General features: G+C 36.9%; 1 protein-coding gene across 3 annotated transcripts in view; it reads left to right on the forward strand.

The window, feature by feature from the left end:
* The window catches only part of PTPRG (protein tyrosine phosphatase receptor type G), a 715684-nt gene extending 698078 nt beyond the window's left edge, over window positions 1–17606 (forward strand). For all 3 annotated transcript variants that reach the window (XM_037040813.1, XM_037040814.1, XM_037040815.1), the window contains 4 exons: window positions 1078–1224; window positions 1924–2066; window positions 12391–12526; window positions 13056–17606. In XM_037040813.1, the coding sequence (XP_036896708.1) occupies window positions 1078–1224; window positions 1924–2066; window positions 12391–12526; window positions 13056–13202 (573 nt within the window). In that variant the 3' untranslated portion in view covers window positions 13203–17606. The remainder of the gene's footprint in view (window positions 1–1077; window positions 1225–1923; window positions 2067–12390; window positions 12527–13055) is intronic.
* Window positions 17607–19140: the final 1534 nt, after the last annotated feature.

Consider the following 19140-nt stretch of genomic DNA (forward strand, 5'->3'; position numbering starts at 1 on the left):
AAATGTACTTGGCAATAAGCTGTATTGAAACTTGAAAGGGTGATAAGTCTTATTGGGCTGTTGGCTCATTTCTAATGCAGCATTGTAAGATTAAACAAAACCCTCTTTGTTTTGAACACTATTCAGAATTACTTCTGACTTCCCTAGTAGTACCAAAGCAATTTCAAGAAAATGCCATCGAAATTTATCAATTACAAGCAAACTTTAGTTTGCCATTTGAACTAATTAGAAAAAGAGGAAGGAGGGCCTATTATAAAAATCACTGCATCTCTCACAAAGTCTTTAACTCATGCAATTAACTTCTTTAGGCCTCCTTAGTTTAAGGATGGAATTCAAGTACCAAGCCTGAATATTTACTTCTAATCTTAAAATAGATGAACATTTTAAAGCATGCCTGATTCAAAGCTGCAAGACTTTCTCTATCATCCCCTTTTGAAACCTAACATTGACATAGTAACTTTTCTTTAAGAACACCTTGTACTTAGAGCCAGCATGCTCATTTATATACAACCTCTTGGAGAGGCTGCATATACCATTTATTAGCAGTGTGATTTTAGAGAACTTCAGACCTCTCTGAGCCTTGGTGTCCTCATCTGTAAAGGCAGGTGATAAAAATCTCATCTCACTAGTACATTGTAAAAATTAAGTAAGAGGGATAATGTTACAAAAGTGCTCATTGCAGAGCTGTTATTAACATCATCCATAGGAAATAACAATTCGTTGCTTAAGCAACTGTGAATGGGTTACAATTAATTGACCTAAACCTCATGTCCTTTTTTCATGACTATTACATTGCAGAGCACTTCTCAAATGTGGGTAATGCATTCCCCATGAATGCATTTTGGTTGTTACAGTGAAACAGGTGAAAAGTGCTAGGAAATGGTTACTATCATATATGTTTTACAACACAATAACCAATGAACTCAGCATGATCAGGTGGGGAGATACATAATTCTGTGAACCAATTTTAAAAGTTGACTCAAGAGGTAGGCAAACATAAGAAATCATTTTGCAAGAAAACTAATAAACAAATATTTAACAGCACTGCAGAGGATTTTGTTGTTGTTGTTCCTATAGGCAGAAGATGAGTTTGTGTACTGGCCAAGCCGAGAAGAATCCATGAACTGTGAGGCCTTTACCGTCACCCTTATCAGCAAAGACAGACTGTGCCTCTCTAATGAAGAACAAATTATCATCCATGACTTTATCCTGGAAGCAACACAGGTAACCTAACCCTCAGTTCCTGAGTCATAGATGTATCTGGTCCTGGGTGGTCCTGAGAAATACTGGGGTAATTTACCACCCTCAAGGCAGGCCCAGGCATTTGAGTATGACCTAATTTTAAATATGCACACTTCCCTTTTTTTCTTCCTTCAAATATTTGCTTTCCCAGCTGGATAGGTGGAATGTAACCAGTTCCTCTGAGCACAGATTACACACACACATAGGTCTGTTGACATATTATGTTGACATAATTATATAAGCAGTAAATACTAGAGGTCAATATTTTCTTTACCATCAGAAATGTAAACCTTGCAGTGTGTTGCAGACATGATACTATTACAGCTTTTTTGTTACACAGCATTTTGACATGAAATAACTGCCTGCTTATGGAGTAGCTAAGAGGGAAGCTGGCTTATGTAGCAATTGAAATGATCTCCTAACTCCTTCCCTTTTTTTCTTTATTTTTAAAGATAAGAGTTGTCACTTCCAATTCATGCCTAACAAAATAAGATTCTGCTATTTCACTGTCATGAGCTCCTCATTCTTTATGGCAGGCAGACTGCCCTAATATTTTTCTTTTTCCAGCTCCACCTTGGTTAACCTGGCATTCTTCAGCTACTTGTAAGATATACTTTCTCAAGAGCAAGTTGTAGTCATTAGAGTATAGAGTGAAATAAACTCTTGTTGTCTCGGTTGCAGGATGACTATGTCCTAGAAGTTCGACACTTTCAGTGTCCCAAATGGCCTAACCCTGATGCCCCCATAAGCAGTACCTTCGAACTTATCAACGTCATCAAGGAGGAGGCCTTAACGAGGGATGGCCCCACCATTGTTCACGATGAGTACGTATATGCTGCTTATTTTTAAAATGCAAACATTTTCCCTGTTGCGTTGCTTTAGCAGTGGAAAGGAAAGACAGAAACCTATTTAGAAACCTATTAAGAGTCTTACACTGAATTTTAGCAAACAGGTATTAGGGAAGAAATCTCTATATATACGGTATCCTTGATTAGTAGCAAAAAAATTAAACTATTAGAGTTTACAATGTACTTTGAAGTTTAAAGTACTGTCTTTAGGATTTAAAGGTAAACAATATGAATCCCAAAAAGAACAGGTTACTCCTGGCTCAGAGATTCTAGGTACAAATGGTGTTCAAATCCAGCCACTTCCACTTTAATAAGAGAGAAAGGGTCACAGACAGACCTTATGGTATATGCATATTTGGAGACAGACTTCATTGCTGGAATCAACCTGCAAATCAGTTATTTAGGACCTTACAAACCTTTAGCCAATGTGGCACCTATTACATGTCCTCATCTCTTATTTTAGTTCCTAGGTAGCTCACAGCCTTGGCCAGAAAATTCTCAGTGCATACATTATGTTCATTAAATTACCAACTACTTTAATAGCATAGGTATTAATACATTTGAAAGTAAAGTTTATTGCCTTTTTCCCTTGAACTTATGATGTAATAGAATGCACATAAGATTTTTCAGCCTAGGTCAGCACCTTCACCTCAGACCCAAGGCACTCTTCTGTTTGAAGTAAGCTGTTTTACTGGCTGCTTCCAACAAGTTCTGTGGTCTTTCTTAAGAAATAGTCACTATTTCAGAATGTTGGCCTGTCTTAGATTGAGAATTAAGATTAGAAGAGCAGTATAGTCTCAGAATAACTGGGTAGCTGCCTCTGGCCATGAATCTTTAGGGTGAGCAGTTAGAGTGTAAATTTGGGGCCATTCTGGAGGGGTAGTTTGCCCCACCAAAGTGGAACAGATTTTTAAGTTACTTCTGGGTTTTACCATCTCCTATCAATTCAGGCCAAATCCTAATGTTGCTGCCCAAGTTCTATGACTGATTTGGCTCTAAGCAATTCTGTCCTAAAGTCAGTGATGCAGTTAATCTTGTATTTCATGGCAAGGGAGGAAGGAAAGGAAAAAAAACAACACTAAACACTACCACCTAGTTAAGAAGTTTTAACTGAACTGTTTCATTTATCTGTATTCAGTTTTTGGATATATTTCTCTTATTCAGTGATTTTTATTTTTATTACAATTATTTTATTTATTTTTTTTATTTTAATTGTTGTTGAAGTACAGTTTTGTCTTTTACTCCCATCCCAGCCCACCAGTGATTTTTATTTTATGCCACATGCTGAATATGTCACTTCAGGAATTAACCAAAGATAGCTGTTCTTAAGCCTAAATAAGAAAAGAGAAAATTAACCCTAAATTAGTAGATCTACAAATACCATATAGGTGAGCCTGATTAAAACCAACTGAAGAAATGTGTTCATTCATTTACCCCAACACCATCATTAGGAGAAAAGTGATTCCATAGAAATTATTTTTCCACATTGCTGAGGAAGAACTTTAAAATGTTTAAACAGTTGCTAGATCTACTGCAATACTCTGAATGCCAGTTACCTCTCAGTTTCCTCTTACCTACTGTACCTATACGTGTCCCTTTGTGGTTGCATACAAACACCTCATATTTAGCTTGTTTAAAACCATACTCATCCTCTTCCAGCCTGCCCCATTCACCAAGTCTTGGTGTCACCCGTTCTTTCAGTACACGTCTCAAATTATTTTACAATCTGGCCTGCTTGCTTTCCCAGCTGTCATCTCAGTCCTCCTGAAGTACCTCCTTCCACACATCTTTCCCTGTAAATACTATTTCCCATGAGTGCCTTTTCATCCACCACACAGTTCAAAAATCACTGTCTCTGAAACTGTCTCTAACTCATTTCAGGGCTGATAATATCAGTGGTAAATGTCACATTCTTACCAGTGCCATTCCTGTTTATCATGTATTGTCACTACTTTGCCCCAGAACTGCCACCCCCACACTGCTGAGACCAGCAGTGGTAGCTTACTCATCCCAGTCTCCACAGGGTAGAGCCCAGTGCCTGGCACATAGTAGGGGCTGGGTAGTTATTGGCATGAATAGTTATTACCCTGCTTCAAACTTAGGCTTCAAAATTTGATAACCTACAAATGTTAAGGCTCACACCCCTATGTGACCCTTCCCCAGAGAGCCTTGCACCATGTTTTTTGTTGTTGTTTTGTCTTCTTAAGTTCTGTAAACCACCATAAGGCCAATTACAGAGTTCTTTAAGCCCCAAATTAGGAGTGAACAGAGGTGGAGAGAAGATCTGAGTGCTTCCACTGTAAGTCAAAGGGTTTAACTTTTCGTGCACGAACTATGCAATATCTCATAGTCCTCACAGAGGCCCTTTTAACACCTACTTTCAGGGTGCTCGGCTGTGCACCAGGTGGATGACATTTCTAGGTAAATGATCTAAGGATAGAATTCCTTACCCAGAAGTAAACTGATTCTACTTGAGGACAGGCACAGCTTAAAAGCAAACTGCTTTATTCACAACATCCTATATACATCTGTTTAAGACAATTCTGTGTAGAGGCTGATCTGTATCATTACTATCACATTTTTAAAGAGGAGGCTATGTTTCTATGGAGGAACTCTGGAAGATAGGCATACTTCTGACACAGTCTTATGAGACAATAGGTTAGACCTTCACTCACAGAACAAAGAGTAGTTTCCTGTGCAATTACCTAACATTAATTCACTCTAGAGATACATCTGGCACCCTATCGGATGTCATGTAGGCTAATTCCATGGAACAGTTCTCGAAGTGTGCCCTAGGACACCTGGTTGGAGATGGGAGCAGGGTAGTCTTCAGGGCCCTTCTAAGAGATCCTAGGCCACAACTATTTTCATAATAATGCAAAGACACCGTTGCCTTCTTCACTCATTGTCACAGGTGTACAGGACGGTGTTCCAGAGCTGCATGATATGGGTGGCACCCTCACTCTGATGGCTAGTGGAGTGTGTGCTTGCATGGTTTTGTGCTTTAACCTTTTTCTGAGTTCTAATTTCTAATAAAGTAAATATGGGCAGATAGAGCCCAAATAAGCCAAAGCTCTTGAAGATTTTCAGTGACTTCTTAATTTGGTCCTGAGATAGTCTATAGGAGATGCAGAAATATATAGAGTGCCTTCTGTACCAATAGCTGCAAAGACACTAATTCATAAGTAATTCATTTAATCATCGAAGTTACCCCAACGGTGGGGGGGGGGGGTAATTTTAGTATCCCTGCTTCACATATGAGAAAACAGGCAAGGTGAAGCTAAGTAACAGGGTGTGTGTGCACATATAGTTAGTGCCAGAGCCAGGACCAGCTACGTAATTTGTGGGGTCCAGTATAAAATGAAAATGCAGGAACATTTGTCCAAAACTTATGAAGAATTTACAGGTGGCAAAAGCAGAGTTTTAAACATAAGTGCAGGACCCTTCAGAGTAAGGGACCCATCAAAGTGCCATCTGCCCACACCAGCCCAGTGGCAAGCCTGGGGGGGTCAGGGTCTGTCTCGTTCTGCTGGTTTCCACGTACACACTCCTACACTCATGTCTGTCATTTCTTCAGGTTCTGGGGGTTTTCCTACTTTATTTTCTCCTTCACTTACAAAGTTTTTAATTTCTTAAAGTCCTGTGGAAGGCTTTTGTATTGCCATTTCCCCCCAGGATGGCTACATATTCAAGCTTTCACTCCATTTTTGCCTTGTTGCCCTAATGGTTTCTAGAGGAAGCTCTACTTTCTTCACAGTGACAGGGTTACGAGTCTGGGCTGCAATCTTGGTTATCAATTGAAAAACATCTTAAGCCCTGCCTGGTGTAGCTCAGTGGATTGAGCATGGGTACATTACCAGAGGGTTGCTGGTTCGATTCCCAGTCAGGGCATAAGCCTGGGGTGGGGGCCATGTGAGAGGCAACCACACATTGATGTTTTTCTCCCATTCTTTCTCCCTCCCATCCCCTCTCTCTAAGATAAGTAAATAAAATCTTTTTTAAAATCTTAAAAACAAAGCTATAATAATTGTCAGTTATATGAAATAGTAAAAAATAATTAAATGGACATATAGATGTTATACACTGACTATATAAAGAACCCCAATGTGCTATAAAATGTGTATAGGCAGAACACTTAAAAGTACTGCATTGGTAACTTACTTTCATACTATGATTTCTTTACAGCATGGACAGGGAAAGATGAAAATAATATTTCAGTTTGTTTTTTTTTCCTTAACAGCACTAGTTAAACAAGCATTATTGCTTTGAAGAAGTGGCGAACAAACTACCAAAGCCAGTGAATTTATATACTATTCTTATTTTCCCTAGCTTATAAATTACTTGCTTCACTTTTTAACCAAGGCCCTGCAATTAAGTGCAGATCTATAACACTTGGCAAATATCCTTTAATCCTACTTAATTCCTAAATTACTAAAAAAAGGATGACCTTTCTTTTTCAGTCTGTATTCTTTCATATCAATGCTGGGTCTGTAAAAGATACATAAAAGTATTTGTGCATTTGGTACTGGCTGGTGTGTCTTGCCAGCCTACCAACCAAAGGATTGCTGGTTCAATTCCCAGTCAGGGCACATGCCTGGGTTGCAGGCCAGGTCCCCAGCTGGGAGTGCATGAGAAGCAGCCACACATTGCTGTTTCTCTCTCTTTCTCCTTCCCTTCCCCTCTCTCTAGAAGTAAATAAATATTTTTTAAAATTTGTTTTAAAAAAAGTATCTGTGCATTCAATTGATTTGACATAGTTTTTAGTCAGGTTTAAAGTCTTCCTGTGTAAGTACTTCCTTTTCCTTTAGGTTCTTGTTTAAGAATGACTAACTATAAGAAAGGCCACATGGAGTGGACACTGCATAATAAATACTACCTGACTTTTCTATCTTAATAGCTATGGATAGCTTTAAGGAAGAGGGAAAAAAATCCCGAGTCTAACAGATTCACTAGAAAACTAGCGAAGGTTAAATTCTTCCCCTCCTGAAAAACATCAGTACCATGCTAAAATGAGAAGGTAAGCTCAGTACAACTTAGCATCCGAGGAAAGACAGACAACATGATGAGCAAGAACAAAAGAACAAACAGTGAATCGGAGTTAACAGATGAATTCTAATAGGATTTTAAAATATGTTCAGAGATCTAACGGACATCTATGTGAAATGAATTAAAAATGTGTTATGAACCAGGAAGACATAGAAAAATAAGAGATGTGCTCGTAGTAAAATGGGCAAAGCTGAAATCAAACTAGGATGTAAAAGTAAGACACAGACATTCTAACGTATGTCTAAGAGGTGATCCCATGAAGAGATTAAAGAGGAAGCAATAATGGCTGAGATTTTCTAATAACTGGATAAAGATAAATTCATAAACTGAATGATCAGGATACATTGGAATAATAATATTCAGAGAGATTTGAATACCACAATTAATAAGGCTGATCTAATAGTGATATATAAAGATACGCACCTACGAACTGTATTGAGAGACCATATAGTCTCTTCAGATGCACATTGTTGAGATAAATTCCATAAATGGAATCGCCCCCCACCAAAAAATACTGATACCATTCAAGGCCACATTCATTGACAATGCATTAATATTAAAAACCAACAATGAAATGAGACTCCCAGTCATTATACCTAGACACTCAAGTCCTTATAGATAATTCATGGGTTAACGAGGTATTGGAGACAGAAATTACAAAATAATTAAAACTGACGATGAAGGCACTGCATTTCAAAACCTGGTATGATGTAGCCAGACTATACCGAGGAAAAAAATAAAACCTAAGCTGCGTATGTCTCAGGAAAGATTAAAAGTAAACTAAGGTTTCAACTTAAACTGGGGGTAAGGGACCAAAAAATCCAAAGAACTACAATGAATTAAAATATAAATACAAACAGTAATGAATTGGGAGCAGGAAAAGGGTGGTAAATCTAATTAATAAAAGATACAATTTGGAAAATGGCAAAGAAAAAAAATCTACCATTTATTTGTAATTACATCAAAACATTTGAGAATTGTTAATATCTTTAGGTGTGATAATAACACTTATTTTTTAAGTCCTTATCTTTTAGAGTTTTATAATAAAACATTAATAAAATACATGAGGAAGGAAGTAGAGATGAACAGGAGTCCCTTACAGCTGGTGATTGAGTGATGGGTACGTGACTGTTGTGTATGTTTTATATTTTCTATAATATTGGGTTGGCCAAAAGTCTACTGAATTTTTTGCACGAAAGACACATTTTTCATTTTCATCAATAACTATTGATTTGGATATTTTGAGTATGTCCGCTCTCTCCCACGGTTGGTTTCTAGTGGGTAGAGGCCAGGGGTGCTACTAAACATCTTCCAATGCATAAGATAGCCCCACAGCAAAGAATTATTTGGCCAAAATGTCAGTAGTACCAAGAAACTTTGCAAACAAGTTTTGACACATTCAGTAAGTCAGAGCACCTTCTCCATATACTGCACAAATCTTTTTTTACGTTTTGGTTGCATTTTTTACCTTTCTTGAAATAGTAAAGCATGATATGCTGAAAATGTGTACTTTCCTCCATCTTCAGTATTAAAATGGCTGCACAAAAATTCACCAATTTTGGTAAGTTTTCTTAATGCACACAGATATGACAGCTGTCACAATATAGTAACAGGATTGTTCTGAATGAAGTTAAAGACAACTAAGCACTACTAGAGCCATCGTATGGAGAAGACTAAACAAATTTTTGGCCAACCCAATAAAAGGTTAAAATAATAGAAATATTTTAAAGGCATAAATATTTGAAGCTATAATTCTATAGTAAATTTTTAACCCTCAATCACAATAAGCATAATAAATGATACTTTTTGAACACAGGGTAGATGTGTTAATCTGTGTTCTGAGCCATTTACATGTATCAGCTCAAATATAGGCTCTAATCACAAGCTATGAGACTCTGGCCAGTTACTTCACCTCACTGTGCCTTGTTTCTTCCACCTCAAAATGGGGATCATAATAGTACTTACACTATAGGTTATTGTGACGATGAAGTTGATGCATGTAAAATACCTAAAAGAGAACCTAGCAACATTGAAAGAGCACACTACGCATGAGTGATTACTAAGAACTGAATGAAAGGATGAGTTCTCAAAACTGTTAAGACCCAGTAAGTTCTGACAGGCTGCATTTGAACAAATAACACACAGAGCAGATTTAATGTTAACTTGATTAATAAAACAACAAACAAAAAAAATGATTAGGACCAGAAAGGAAAAAAGTATGAGCCAATCTTACTCATTAGAATACGAGCACAAAAATCTACTGTCAAATAAAACCCAGTGTGTTATATTAAAAGAATTAAACATTTTGAAAAAGATTTGATCCTGAGAATGTAGAGGTGGTTAAACATTATCAAAAACTCTCAGTGAACTCAGAACATTATTAGAAGTATTTCTAAAATATTAATAGATATTAAAAGCCTAAAATAAGACCCATTCATAATCCTCCTCCCCTAAAGAAAACTCTCTCAGCAAACTAAAAGCATAAAGAATCCTCTTTAAATGATTGGTGCTACTTATCAGAGTGTAAAGTATTTTTCTTAATATAGTCAAACATTGGTTTCTGAACAGTTTGGTTCTCGACCAAGTTGTTCGTGGGAAACATGTCTCAGTGGTCTAACCAGATTTGGGTCCCCGTTGTCTGCCCGACAGGCCTTTCATGCTGATACCTGTATGATCAGCCACACATCTCTCAGGCAACAAAGGAGATTTGGTTTTTGAACAGATCTCTTCTTGAACAGTTTTCTGGGATGAATTAAGTTCAAGAACCAAGATTCCACTGTATTAAAAACTTAGAAGCCCTACCTTTGACAAACACAATGTGATATGTCCTTGCAGTTCTAGAGTACAAAACTATTGAGGTCCTAGCCAATATAATAAAAGCAAAAGATGTAAGAAGTATAAAAGTTGAAAAGAGGCAAAACTGGCATTATTGGCAAATAAAGATATAGCCAACGTCTGAGAGAAATCACCGATTATTAGAGCTTGGAAGAGTTCTACATGGCTGGGTACAAGTTCGCCACGTGAGATGCAACTTTCTATCAACTGAAACAGAAAATGCCACAAGCCCAGTCTGAGTAATAGACCCTAAAATACAGAAGAATTTACCCAAAGTTAAATTAGCCAAGACTATGAAGAAAACTGTAAAATCCCATTGAAAGCCATGAAAGACCTAAATAAACAGAAAAAGCCATCATGTTCATCAAGAGAAAAACTCAAAAAGATATTAATCTCCTCAAATAAATATATTCCATGCCACCTGACCAAAATCATAACAAAATCAGTTTCTTGACAATCCAGTTTCAAAATTAATGTGAAATGGGATGGGATAGAAGGGTGTTTAGAAATGAGTGTACAAGTGAAAAATGAAAAATTATTTATATTTGAAGCACTAAAAACAAGTAAGATTAATACATGTAGAGATGGCCAAAACAAGCATGGAATCTTGTTTGAGTAGATACCAAGACTCGTTAAAAACTTATACCGATTAAAAGTAGGAAAATAAAGACAGACCAACTCACTGAAGGGCAGAAACAGAGCCAGAAACAGGCCCGCATCTGTGAGGATCCAGTGTACGAGAGAAGGCAGAGCATGTCAGTGAGAAAAGGGGAGACTGCTCGATTTAAAATGCCGGAGTACGTGGTTACCCACTGGGAAAATAACTAAAATCAGACACTACATTACATCAAAACCAGAATAAAATGCAGATGAGATTGATAAACTGGATTATATCTAAATTATACTTCACTACAACAAAAACAACCACAAACAATGTGAAAAGAAACTAGAGATTGGAAAAAATACTTGCAACATGTGCTGTAGACAATACAAAGTAACTTGTATGAGTCCATTTAAAAGAGACCAACCTAAGAGAAAAATGACCAAAGTGTATTAATAGGCAGTTTCAGAGAGGAAATATAGATTGTCAATAAGCAAAAAGATATTCAACTTTCTTAATAATAAATGCAAATTACACACTACATAAGATACAACTTTTCACCCACCAGATTGGCAAAAGCATTTAACTTTAAAATAATGAGAAAAAAAACAAATATTCCTATGCTAGGAGGAGTATAGGAAGGTAACACCCTCTTGGGAGAGACATGTGGCAATGTCTTTAAAACTAAAACCAGGCATACCTGTAGTCTGGCTTCTCTACACATGACACCTCTTCTAATGTACACAAGACACATGCAACCGAAACGCCCATCCAGAAGGAAATGAGTAAGCCCAGTATGCCTGCAGCAGATGAAATAAATAATGAGCTGGATTGAAATGTATTGATATACCTACATCTGGAAGTCTGCATCTAAAGTCATAATAGTTTTTAATTTAGTATTTTACCTTTAAAGTTGGGATGGTTGTTGGGGGGACATTGGTCTCATTTCTATTAACAGTGTGTAAAACATCTTAATATTTTAATTCCATGTCAGAATAATTCAGAAACTGTATATTTAATAGTGTTTAACAGAACAGCAGGCACAGGGCATCTAAGTGCTAGTCTTATTCCTACCAGAAACACCACCTCGAACAATTCTATTGAATCCATCTGTTTGGATTAAGTATCACTAATATGGAAACTGTGCCATCTGTGATGGGTCCCTATAAAACACGGGGTTGCCAGCCTGGCCTGATGAAAACGCCTGTTACTCTCTTGAGTCTTGTTGTTGTTGTTGTTGTTGTTTTGGGGGGAGGAGTGAAGCAAAGAGAAGATTTTTAAAAGAATTTTATGAAAGGTATCCTCATTAAGAAGGTTCCAGTTCAGTGCCAAAAGTAATTACTATGAACTCATTTTGAAAAATCTCTGACTGCATTTGTGCAGTGTATTTCCATTGTTACTCATGTTTTGTAAGTTCAATTTAGCTGTCTGGGGTTGTTTAGAAAGGTTTTTTTATCAAACTTTCACCTTTCTACTTGCCCAATAGCCTGTAGTTAAGCTTCTCATATTATTTTTCCTATGATATCATCTAATTTGTCCCCAATATCAAATCTTCGATATCTCTTCCAAGTATAATTTTTAACCTCTCATTTCATATTAAATATCAAGCTAAGTATCTAATAAAAACCAATTTGGGAGATTTCACACTTAAATAAAAGTCACATTTATATAAAGATTTGCCCTCTAAATCTCCCCCCTTGTCTAGTATATCATTCATTTTCATGTTCTAGATAAATGTCAATATGGTCTGCTTAGGAATATGTGAGGGTAGTTTCAGTCCCTTAGTAAATCTGAAATAGCATTTTTTTCTTCCCCAAGGTATGGAGCAGTTTCGGCAGGAATGTTGTGTGCCCTCACCACCTTGTCCCAACAACTGGAGAATGAAAATGCTGTGGATGTGTTCCAGGTTGCAAAAATGATCAATCTTATGAGGCCTGGAGTTTTCACAGACATCGTAAGTATTTAGGAAATCTGGACACCAGTTGAAACTTGGGCTCACACTGTAGAGTAGTGGTCCTCCACTTGGGGTAACTGCTCCCCACCTCACCCCCAGGGGTTGTTTGGCAGTGTCTGGAGTACTCTGGCATCTGCTGAGTCCAGGGTTACTGCCAAACACCCTGCAGTGCAGTGCATCAGACAGACCTCCAAAACAAGGAATTATCACCCCAAAACATCAGTAGTGCTGATGTGGAGAAACTCTGCTCTTTACAGTATAGTAGTCTCTAGTTATAAAATGCAGATATACCCTTTATTTTAACTTATTGTCAACACTGAGAATTCCAAGCTAACAGAAATCAAAAGGATGTGAAGCAAACATAGGTCTTGTTTATAAAGGATTCACGTGATTTTTTTATACAGCATAAATGTATATTCCGGTTCCTCTAGTGTGTTTTCCACGTTTGTGATTATAATTAGCATTCATACCTTAGATAGAATGACTTAAGCTGCCCTCTGGCTCAAACTGTCTTCCTCTTGTTTTCCAGGAACAATACCAGTTTGTCTATAAAGCAATGCTCAGCTTGGTCAGCACTAAGGAAAATGGAAACGGTCCCATGACAGTGGACAAAAATGGTGCTGTTCTCATTGCAGATGAATCGGACCCTGCCGAGAGCATGGAATCTCTAGTGTGATTGGAATCCTGACAGCGCACTTCATTTGTAAAACTTCTGAAGACTGAGAACTTTTTTGAGGCCTTTTTTTGCCAGACTCTAGGTTATACAATAACCCGGTTACTTTTTTACACTGATAAAAGTTTTGATATTTATTTTTTGCCATTTTATGTCTTAATGGTATCCTACTGAGCATTTGCACCTCTGTTCATTTCCCCCAGTGAAATGCAGTTTGACCTAGTTTGCACTATCTGATCAGTGTTACTGCCTATAATCTAATACTGAAGCAAATACTGATGTGACATTCCGTAACGACATACATGCTACATTTTAGTTCAGTACAGTGAAGGTCTTTGTTATGACAGTGTACCTTGATTTTATTATTATTGCTAGAGCAGTTGCGTTCTACTAGCAGGTAATGCTGTATTTTTTCCTTAGTCCTCCTCTCCCGTTCTTTTTAGACATTGTTCAATACTGTATGCCTTCTATATATTAATGGGGTGGATGAGTATTGTTTTCTTTTAAAGCATAGCAGGTTATTGGGAGCTACTAAGAAGGTCTATCAACTTCATGGCCTTGAAACAGTTCCATTTATGATGGTGGAGACACCCATTAAGAAATTAGAAGGTTTAAGAGTTGCTTCATGTAAACATCACTTATTAGTTACAAACTTATACTCATAGCTTAAAAAATGATGTGTCAAAATAAAGGATATCTCTGTATTACAGTTTTCACAGTAGCTATGTGGACTGTGTGTTATTTCCATTTTGACTCTGAAATAACTTCACCCTAAAATCAGGGCTATCTTTTACAATAGAGGGATGGCAATATTTTACACAACTCAATTAAGAAACCCTTTAGTGACTTGACTCTGCATTAATGCTTCTTGGTATAAAATACCAAATCTCATGGCAGGTGAATTATGAAAATTTTTGCAAGCGTATAATTTTGAAACTAGCCCCCCAAATCCCTATTACTCATATAGCAATCTAATAAAAACTACCTATATAGTTAACATTCTTTTCTTTCCTTTTTTGTCATGTTTTATGATAAATCTCATAATTACATTCTTCTACTTAGGGTTAAGTTGCAAATACTGTATTAGCAAAAAGTCTGAGGACTAATTTAGACTCCCACACATGGATAAATCAGATTTGGAGAGAGAAAATTAGAATCTTGAATGAAAGATGGTATCTACATTTTCAAATAGTTTTTAAGGGGAAGAGACAAATTTGTATGCTTTTTGTGCAGTTTATCAGAAACAGACACACTTCAGTAAAACAGCACACAGAGCCCCAGGCAGTTATTTGGGCAGCCTGTGCAGCCACATTCACCCCAGAGTACACAAGAGAAAAATTAGGAGCCTTAATAAGGAATTTCAATTTCATTAGAAAAATAATCTACCTACTGAGATCCCTTTCTTATACTGCTTATTTGCTTTTGAGGGATAACTTATGTCAGAAGCAAAATCAACACCAGAACGGGACCTGTTATGGAAGGGAGAAAAGGGTTGGGGTTATTTTTTATGTCAATAAACTTCAACCAAAAGCCCACACGGGCAATTATACCATCTTGGTAGGCATTAGAACATTAATGGTAATCAGCCCTGAGGTTCTATTTCTCTTGTGTTGGCTTTCTATGAAGTCTGTCAGAATGGTGCTGAAAAGGACCAAAGGCAGAGAGAGGCTACAGGTCAAGAACAGGAGCCCCAGTGCACAGGCCAGGTCAATGGAATTGTCATGAACTACATAACTTTCCAGGGCTAGTTTAATCTTATCTTTTTAATCACGTAGATTCATCAACATAGAATAGTCCACTGTTCACAAACTGTGTAGGCTACAGCTTGAGAAAAGGTGTGCAAATGAGCCAAGTTTGCTAAATTGTATGTGCTAGACGATACAGACACCATTATAGCCCCTCTGCTCCCATCAGAGGCGATACAAAGAAGCTCTACCTAACAATGAAGAAAAAAGCTTGACCACTGGAACACTAAAACTGCCAAAGGCTAAAGGGAATCAGGAAGGGAAAGGTTTTAGATCATAGTAAGAGCTAGAGCATTTTAGTTAATTCAGTGGGTTACTTTGGTTGTATAGAGTATTGATATGAGCTCTTCCCAGTAGTTAGCACAGTGGACTTGACTTGCAGGAGTAATGTTCAAGTTGGGGTTCATGGATTGGAGTCATGGTCCTTAAGTAATTTTTTCTTCATATAAAAGTAAACATTGGTTAGAAGACACACTGCAAGTGTTCCCTCTGGTGCTATTTACAGTGGTCTCAGTTCATGAAACTGCATACCCTCCAGCATAATTCTGTGACCATCTCTTACACGGCCATCAGAATCATGATAAAAGAGACAGCTTGTAAATAGAACAGAAATGCTACGAGGATGGTTAGAAGTTTTCTGTGAGCCAGTTGTGTGTCTGCAGCAGGCTTGAACCAAAGTCTATACAAGTGCTGACCCACTGAACTAGGAGCAATTGCTCTTTGTCCATCTTGCCAAAGTGATCCCAACATACTTAATTTAGGTTAGTTATATTCAGAAATTCCTCACTTTCACCATAGAGTGTACCTTCACTATTATCCTTCATTTGTTAGTGGCAGAAATATGCTTCCATCTTTCCCAAGGCAGAGCTTCAAATATGGTGTTTTCTTTGAACATAAGCACTCATTGCTTAACTAACATGACAAGGTTATAACCACTTGCACTCAGGGGGAAAGGAAATAGCTATTGCAAATTAATGTGTGCTACTTTATAAAATAAGCTTATTGGCTATGTGAATTTATCTTTAGGTAAACAGAATGCACACATCATACAAAATTGAATTGCAGTGATCAGACCAAGTAGCTCTGCTGGACATCAGAGAAAAAAAAACCCTTATTTCCATCAGGAGAACTCTTTCTTGCATCCAAAAGCCACTTGCACACACACACACACACACACACACACACACACACAGAGTTCTGAATTTCAAGAAGAATAAGATTAATTGAATTGGTTTGCCTAATTCTTATTCATTGGAGCTTTCAGAGTCTATTTCAATTTGAAAAGTCCAGCAAGGTCAGAGAAGGTTATGGTGTTCTATAACAGGGTCTGGCTTTTGGAGTTTTTCAGCCCAGAGTGACATATTTAAATCAACAATTAACCTTAATTATTTTTAATGACACAGCACAACTGCCTTGTTATGAATTTTTTCTTAAATGCATATATATACTATATTTAAAAATTAAAATATAGTACCAATTTACCAAAGATACATATACTAATTCTAAGCAAAAAAAATAAGAAAAAGAGACCCAAACTCATCATAATTTAAGAAATAATAATCAAAATGTAGATTGTCTTAAGAATTTAGCAGTTATACTGGGAAGTGCATTTCAACTCCTATGTTCTAAAGTTTATGTTATGATGGTGTCAGTGAATTTTTATATGAAGGGAAATGCCTGCTTCTTTTTAAACAGCTATAATTTCACTTACCCCTCTGCGCTTTCCCTTAGTTGCCAATTACCATACAATACTGGCTTTACTTATCTCTAGAAAGAAGGCATGCTACAAATAGGAAGGAATTGTAATAATGATATTTGGCCTCTACTTTGTCTTAGCTGTTAAACTGTTTTTAGTATTTTTGTTAAATATTTGCAAAGGGAAGCATTTTCTACAGAGGATAATTAATTTCAAGAAAAATATCTTGAGTTTTAAGAAATAAACATCTCCAGAAAAGGAGACAGCCAGTTTTATAAAACGTTGCAACTCTCCAACATTTGGGGTAGTGACTCCTTTTTTGTTAGGACATTTGAATCTAGCAAGCAGCCATTGTTTCTAAAAAAACAAAAGCAAAAAACAAAAAACTCAGCCTCCATGTTGATTCGTGTTTCTTTCATTTCATTTTGAAATAGCTAAAATCATTACAACTGTAAATATTTTGTTGCTTGAACAAACATCTTCTGGGAACTTTGTATCTATGGTATATAATCATAGAATTTTATATTTTCATATAAAACTAATTTTTTTCTAGTTTCAACTTCATCATAGTTTTTGGGTTTTGGTTTTTGGTTTTTGTGGTGGATATGTGAATTCAACTTTCTGTGTATTGAAGTAGCCAAGAATCATCTTTGCATTCCAAAAGAATCCCACCATGTGTTATTTCTTTGAGGCAGTGATTGTGAAAGTTGGGTTTTCTTTTTTAATTCCATTAACCATTTGTGCAATAGGAATGAGACATAGTCACTGAATACATTGTTGCATTGACCCATTTGGAAAAAGTGTGGTTTGTTTTTTTTTTTAATTTGTTTCAGGGGGAGGGGTTTTGTAACCTGAAATTTTCCCTTTTTTCTTCTGTTTAAAACTATATCAAATCACTCTATTATAGTGTTATTTAATATGTAAATTGTATTGCTATACATAAAATAAAGTATGGTTTTTGATGTATTCATTAGTAATGAGCATTTCTGTGAAAAGACCTATATCCAGTAAAATCAGGTTGCTAGTCTCCCTTAACAGATCATATTTACACTGACCCTTCATTCTAGTTCATTTGGTAGTAAAATGAATATTAGGAGTCATCTTTACACAGCCAGAAAGCCAAAAAGAAGTGTCCTTTCTGAGTTCTGCCTCTTTTAAGGGTAAATAGTGACAAAGTTATGCCTATATACTGACTTGATTCATTTTATGAGTCCACTGCTAAGATCCAGTATATCAGCTAGATTTATAGCCACTTCCCTCCTTAATATATATAGGATGAAGGATATATCCTGGAAAGACTTGGAGAATCTCTGAAGCATAAAGTATCATTACAATTGCTTCTACTTAAAAGGAATTTTGACATTTCCAAACAGGGGTCCCCCAAGCTGGCAGCTTTGGTCCACCATTCTTTTTGAACTTTAGGTGGCTCCACATTCAGGAATTCTACTACCAGGAGGACTCCAGTGTCTCTTCCTGCAGATGTTAAAGAGCTGATGAAACTTCATCCCCCCCTAAGTAACTGGGAATGTATTCGTATTTATTGGTAGTTTCCACTGGTATCTGGAAGAAAGACTAATTTCAGCACAAGAGAATGGATCTGATTATGTAATCCTACTCTTCCTCAAATTTCGCCCATCTGTACTCAATATATGGCAGTAACGAACTGGGGAGAATTGGCAGTTGGCTGTCTTTAATGTGAGATGTGCATTCATTCTGCCACTCACCAGAGCGGATACCTCTTCCATCACCTTATGTCTGCCCATCATCGGTTGTTTAAACAAGCGTCCTGGATCCTATGAGAAGTTGCATAAATTTTGATATCACCTTCCTTCCATCTCAGGTTGGTAAAGCAACAAGCAGGAGCGGCAAAAATATTTATATTGGTCTTCCTTCACAATCCTAGAAAGCCAGATGGGGCAAACAGGGTTCCCGCATTCCTAAGCACTTCTAAGGGGTTCTATGAAAAAGCAGCTACAATTGTTAAAATAAATCAGTTCTCTACTCCATGGCCTTTACTGTCAGAGTATAACACTGGACAAGGAAGCTTCACTTTTATCAAGAATGGGGTGCCAAGAAACAAGAGTGGCAAGAGCCACTGACCCAAAACTCCATTTTCTAACAGTGGCTTTAGACTGTTGAGAACTTTAAAGATTTGGAAACAAGTCACTACTAATCATGTTGGGATCCAGAAATAGGATTGAAGACATTAGCTCCATTTCTGCTTGTGTAGGTAAAACAAGGCACTAGAAGATAGGAACTGAAAGTTTAGTACCGGCAAAGTAAAATTGGCTTTTGTGATTATGAAGTTTACCAGAAAGATAATTAGGCCAGCAGTTTATATGAATTTAATAGTTACATTATGTTGCTTTAAAATTGAAAAATAGGAAATTAACTGATTTGTGGTAATCTGAAATAATTCAGCTTGCATAGTTACTGGTCTATAAATCTTATCTCCCCTTCCCCATACTACTGCAAGCTGTGAAGTCTGACTTTGTGGCAA

Source organism: Sturnira hondurensis, unplaced genomic scaffold (assembly GCF_014824575.4).
Source record: "Sturnira hondurensis isolate 20B ecotype Veracruz unplaced genomic scaffold, ASM1482457v3 Scaffold0002840, whole genome shotgun sequence".
Taxonomy (NCBI): Eukaryota; Metazoa; Chordata; class Mammalia; order Chiroptera; family Phyllostomidae; genus Sturnira; species Sturnira hondurensis.